Source organism: Panthera uncia, chromosome B1 (assembly GCF_023721935.1).
Source record: "Panthera uncia isolate 11264 chromosome B1, Puncia_PCG_1.0, whole genome shotgun sequence".
In the NCBI taxonomy this organism is placed as follows: Eukaryota; Metazoa; Chordata; class Mammalia; order Carnivora; family Felidae; genus Panthera; species Panthera uncia.
Genome location: NC_064811.1, coordinates 159,264,579 through 159,269,787, shown reverse-complemented (window position 1 = coordinate 159,269,787; position 5,209 = coordinate 159,264,579). Strand labels below are relative to the sequence as shown.

The following is a 5,209-nucleotide window of genomic DNA, read 5'->3' as shown; positions in this document are numbered from 1 at the left end:
CTTTGCTTACCTGTGAGATGCTGGCTGCAGCCAGACAGAAAGAAATATATTATTTTTCAAAATATTAATCATACCTTTTCCTAGGGTCTGATGCAGAGTAGTTAGGCAGTAAATGCCACTCTTCTATTTAAGGTCCTTAATGATTCTCTATTACCTTCAGAATAAAATTAAGACTCAAGCTTGTCATTTAAAACCTAGTTGCCTTTTTAATTATTGCCCCCAAATGCTTAGGCCCCTGCCATACTGAACTGCTTAGAGATTCTCAGACAGTTCACACTTTCATGCCTTCTTTCCTTTGCAAACACTATACCCAGATACTGAGATCAAATTTTCCCTATCTACTCTCCTTACTAAATCCTACATTGAAACTTCTCCATGGACTCTTCCAGGATCTCCCCAGATTGGGTTAGATTTCTTCCACTTCTGCTATCCCCCAAACACACACAGGCAGAAACCCCCCTCTCCACACACACACCTGTGTTCTCATAGCATCCTGTTTAAACTCCTGTTATATATCTCACTGCTTTATATTTATTTTAAAATATTTTCTGGTTCCTCCGATAAGGAGAACAGGGATCTATTCCAATCATAGGGACCCACACATATGGTGCCTACTATATTTTTGTTGCATGAATGTATAAGATATAAACCTAATTCCACTCTACAACTCCTTATGTGCAAGAAAGGGAGTAACCAAGTAACATGCTGTTTTGGGAAACCCTTATGTGGACTTTAGAAGGGTAGATGAGGTACTATGAAAGGCCATGTAATACCTTGGCTGTGGATTAATTATTTGTTTATTAGACTAGGCTTTCCAAGGGAACATCAATTGCATCCTCTGACTACCCTCTAACAATGGGGGAAATAGTAGGCACTGTTATACCCTGGGCCCCTTTATCAATAAATCCCATCTACTGGAGGCTCCTATAGATATAAACCCTCTTTGCTATGGGCCATAGTGATGAACACAGGAGCTCTTCCCTGAGGGAATAAAATCATGAATCTACAGTTTCTGATTTCCCCCAATGAGCAAATGGAGACCCAAAATGTTGACTGACAATGGGAAGAGATGTTACATGTGATCTTTTGTTCCAAGTGTTACCCCAGGTGTTATTTTAACTGAAGACTTGAAAGGCTACATCTAAGACTCTTTGATACAATTAAAATGAATAAACTATGGGGGTGCTTGCGTGGCTCAGTCGGTTAAGTGTCTGACTTCAGCTCAGGTCACGATCTCACAGTTCATGGGTTCAAGCCCCGAGTCGGGCTCTGTGCTGACAGCTTGGAGCCCGGAGCCTGCTTTGGATTCTGTGTCTCCCTCTCTCTCTGCCCCTCCCCTGCTCATGCTCTGTGTCTTTCTCTCTCTCAAAAATAAGTAAATGTGAAAAAATTTTAAATGACTAAACCATGAAGTTCCCTGTATAGAGCAAGTGCCAAATAAACAGACAAGAGTCTCAGAGCAGATAAAAGTGATTTCTCAGAGGCCATGCCTTCCTGTCTTTCTGACTTACTAGCATATAAGTGATTGTCATTTCATAGGAAAAAAGGAGGAGCTAAGTTTCTCCTAGAGAAGCAGTCTACCTAGTGGCTGGAAATGAGGATTTGGAGCAAGTCTCCTTGGATTTGATTCCTGGCCTCCTTAGCTGTGTGTCCTTGAGCATGTGACTTCGTCTCTCTGTGCTTCTATGTCATTACACCATACACATAAGCACATGCATGCACACACATGCTCTTATGTCACGGTACTAAGTGATTCAATGCATAAAAAGCACTTTGAAAATTGCGTGCCAAATAGTAAACACTTAATGAAATGTAGTTGTTGTTATTATGATCCTAATAATACTAGTGTTACTAAGGAGCTATTTCACCTTTGCTGCTTTTGCTTTTATATCTTCTATTACAATGAGGTGTCTTTAGACATATTTGGCCATCCCTGTGCCATTGAAGGTTTTCTGAATTGAACTAGTTCTACCTGTTCTAATGATGTTTATGTACACCTCACATTAAATGATGAAAGCATTATGAAGCTAAAAATCACCCTTTTGTAATCACATTGATTCTGACTTTTGTTATCTATGAAGGAGAAAAACAGCATGTTTGTGCAATAATCTACTACAAGAGTTATTCTTGTCCACACTATTGTGGATTGTATCCCAATCGCTTTTAAATGTGTTTCCCACGTTATAGTCTTGCAATAAGAAAATAACGATAATATATTGCAAGAAAACTAAGTTAATACATGCTAATTTGCAGAGTGGATAAGACAAACATTAGTCTCTATTGAAAACCACAGAGGCAGAGTATATAGTAATGCATCAGTGCAATAAATTCAAATTTTCAACTATGTTCAGCACCCAAGGTATGTGTAAAGTCTTTAAAAAGAATATAAGCCAAACATTTTTATAGGAAACAGGGAGTATGATTCTGGAGTTAGTTACGAAGTTTCCTTCCCAAGTCGTTCTTTAACGTCTTTGGAGGATTAATTCTAGACAGACAGTGAAAATGTGTCATTGACAAGCCAGATCAGAGGTAGGAAGCTTATTCTTAGCATGTGAAAAGAAGACTTTAGGTGAGATCATTAAGCAAGCTTAGTTTGCAAGCATGTGGAAATAAGGTCATGGAGCAGAAGACTCCTTTACAGTCTCTGCTCTGGTAACACCAAATACCATGACGAGCTGAGCCTTCCACCTGACAGCCTTCCTCTTTTATTCTTCATTTATTTGGATGTCATGGATGTCTTTGCAAATCTGATAGAAATTATAAATACTCCTTCCAGAAAAATGCACACACACACACACACACACACACACACATTTCTGCATATTAATTTGTGGCTTTCATGGATGTTCTTATGTAAAAAATTCCTTTTTAATGGGGTGATTTTATATTATCTTCAGTAAACTTACCCATTGACATTTGAAAATAGATTTGACCATTTCATTTCCTTTTTAAAAATTGATCATTTAAAATTGACTTGTAACTCTCCCAGAAGATTTTAAATTATTCACTTATTATTCACTTGTTTTTTTACTACAATCAGCAAATTTCAGAAACCTCTGTAGACATTCTAAAATGCCTAATTTCTGGGAAATTTTGTTTCTGTGTGCTAAGAAAGTGCAGCAGGCATTGATGTACGCTTTCTTAGAAAGATTTTATTATAATTTTATGAGGAAATAAAAATGGCTGTAATGTTATTCCCATATTGGTCTATATGGAATAAACATTGATAACCCACAGAATCTTGATCCTAATTTGGACTCCAACCCCAAAATATACTGTTTTGGAAGAAATAAATGTGTATATATATATATACATAGTCTCTATAGACACAGAGGAAAAATTTCAAAAATATGGTGAAAAAGGTTTTTTTAAAAATCACTCTCAATGGACATATAAATAGCACTTGATGAGGCAGTCAATGAATTTCTGTCTATATCTCGTATTCTAAAGTTGGGACAGAGAAACTTCTTAGATATTTGAAGAATTTGTTTTGAAAGTTTGACAATTAATGTAAAGCTACTCTAAAAGCATATGTTGCTTTTAGAGCAAAATCCTTACAAAGGTTCATAATAGTTTATAATAATAAATATTAACCATCCTACTTTTTCCTTTGAGATCAATCATCACAGACCAAGAGCAGCTAAGTTTATAATAATTTATTACAGTTGCATATCATTTGTTTTGTATAATAAATTATAGAAACCATAGCATCTTTATAAACTATTTAGTATATCATACTCCCTTCCTAATGCTTACTGCAGTAACTGTAAGAAATCTAATTAGATTATGTTTTAGCATTAGAAGATAAAAAAATTATAAAATTTTTTCGCAGTACTTTGGATTTATGAAAGACCCCATTATTTTAACTTTTGTTTAACCAGTTTGAAATGTATATAAACTTTTTATAAACCAGAAGGTGGTCTAACTGAGCTGCTAGAAGTATTGCATAATTTGTAACTTACACCCTTACGGTGCACTTTTTCAGGCACTGTAAAAAATGCAAATAAATAATCAATTACTGATCTCTAAAAAACCTATACCAATAGACAACATTGAAATTTGGCAACACTTTGAACACTCAAATAAAAAATTTAGTAAACATCGGAGCAGAGTATTCTCTCTCCCCGTTTCCCCCTCTCCCTCCTCCCTCTTCCTACCCACTTTCATCATGGAAAAAAAAAAGTTCAGGTTGAATTTAAGTCCTAGGGCCTGAGAAAGAGACCCTGGCTGCAGTTCTTTTATCTTCAGCCTTAAGAACCCATAACAGCCAGCGTTCTGTTATCTTCAGCCTCAGTCCTCATTACATCTCTTCAGACTCTTCTCCTGACACCAGCATCGGTCCTTTACCGCAGGGAGAGTTTTCAAATCCTTGTCGAAAGCATTTTGTTCTCCACTGTAACAGCACAGGCGTGAAATTGGTTGGAGTCTTTGTAACCGGTTTGTTCTGTTCCTTTCCAGCCTCTGTAGTCCTGATGGAAGAGAAGCTCGCAGGGCAGCAACAAAATGCTGCATGTGTTAGGGTCTCTCGAACCCTCTCGGTCTTTAAATGTCTATTCTTGGATAATGTCCTTATCCATCCTCTTGTCCTCAGTGAACTTTGATAGAATATTTCCGCAGTTTCAGAAATTGGAAAAGCTTGTCTTTCGTCCTCTTCTTCAGGGCCATCAGGGCTCGTGTTTTCTCCTCCAGATCTTGATCTATGGCAAATATGATCTTAGCTCTCTCCTCCGCTTTCTTGTCCCCAGAGTTTTTGAAAAGTCTCTGTAGAGATTCTTGGTCTATGTTTTCAAAGATGTTGGCCACGGCTTTCTTCCGCGAGGCTGTATCGAAGTGATAGCCGTGGATGGAAGGGCTCACGCGCAGAGAGGTGGACATGGTGATGGTGGCTTGGTGGCTTTGCCTTGCTTTCATCGACGTGAGGATCTTCGGGAATTCGGCTCCCGGGCTCTCCAGAGAGTCTGTAGCAAAATCATTCCGGGACTGCTATTTAAAGTGTGAACAAAAGCTCCAGGCTCAAATTACACTGGTGACATCAGAGTGATCTCAAGGAAGAATAATCACAGACAAGTTTAACAGTTGAGTTGCCAATATCCTGTTCTTGTGCAAAATGTCAAAAGCTGTGCTTGGTGATAGAGCAGGGATGTGGGAATTTCTTTTTACCTTATCTGTGGCAAATAGGATTATACTGGCTTGGGTCCTTCTTTTAAAA

General features: G+C 37.8%; 1 protein-coding gene across 1 annotated transcript; it reads right to left on the bottom strand.

The window, feature by feature from the left end:
• Positions 1 to 3,774: 3,774 nt before the first annotated feature.
• TCIM (transcriptional and immune response regulator) lies at positions 3,775 to 5,002 on the bottom strand. Its single transcript, XM_049631481.1, has one exon. The coding sequence runs from the start codon at positions 4,909 to 4,911 to the stop codon at positions 4,588 to 4,590; it is 324 nt and encodes a 107-aa protein (XP_049487438.1). The 5' UTR covers positions 4,912 to 5,002; the 3' UTR covers positions 3,775 to 4,587.
• Between the last annotated feature and the right edge of the window lie 207 nt (positions 5,003 to 5,209).

Excerpts from the sequence above, each read along its gene's own strand:
- TCIM (XM_049631481.1), bottom strand. The coding sequence starts at position 4,911 with ATGAAAGCAAGGCAAAGCCACCAAGCCACCATCACCATGTCCACCTCT.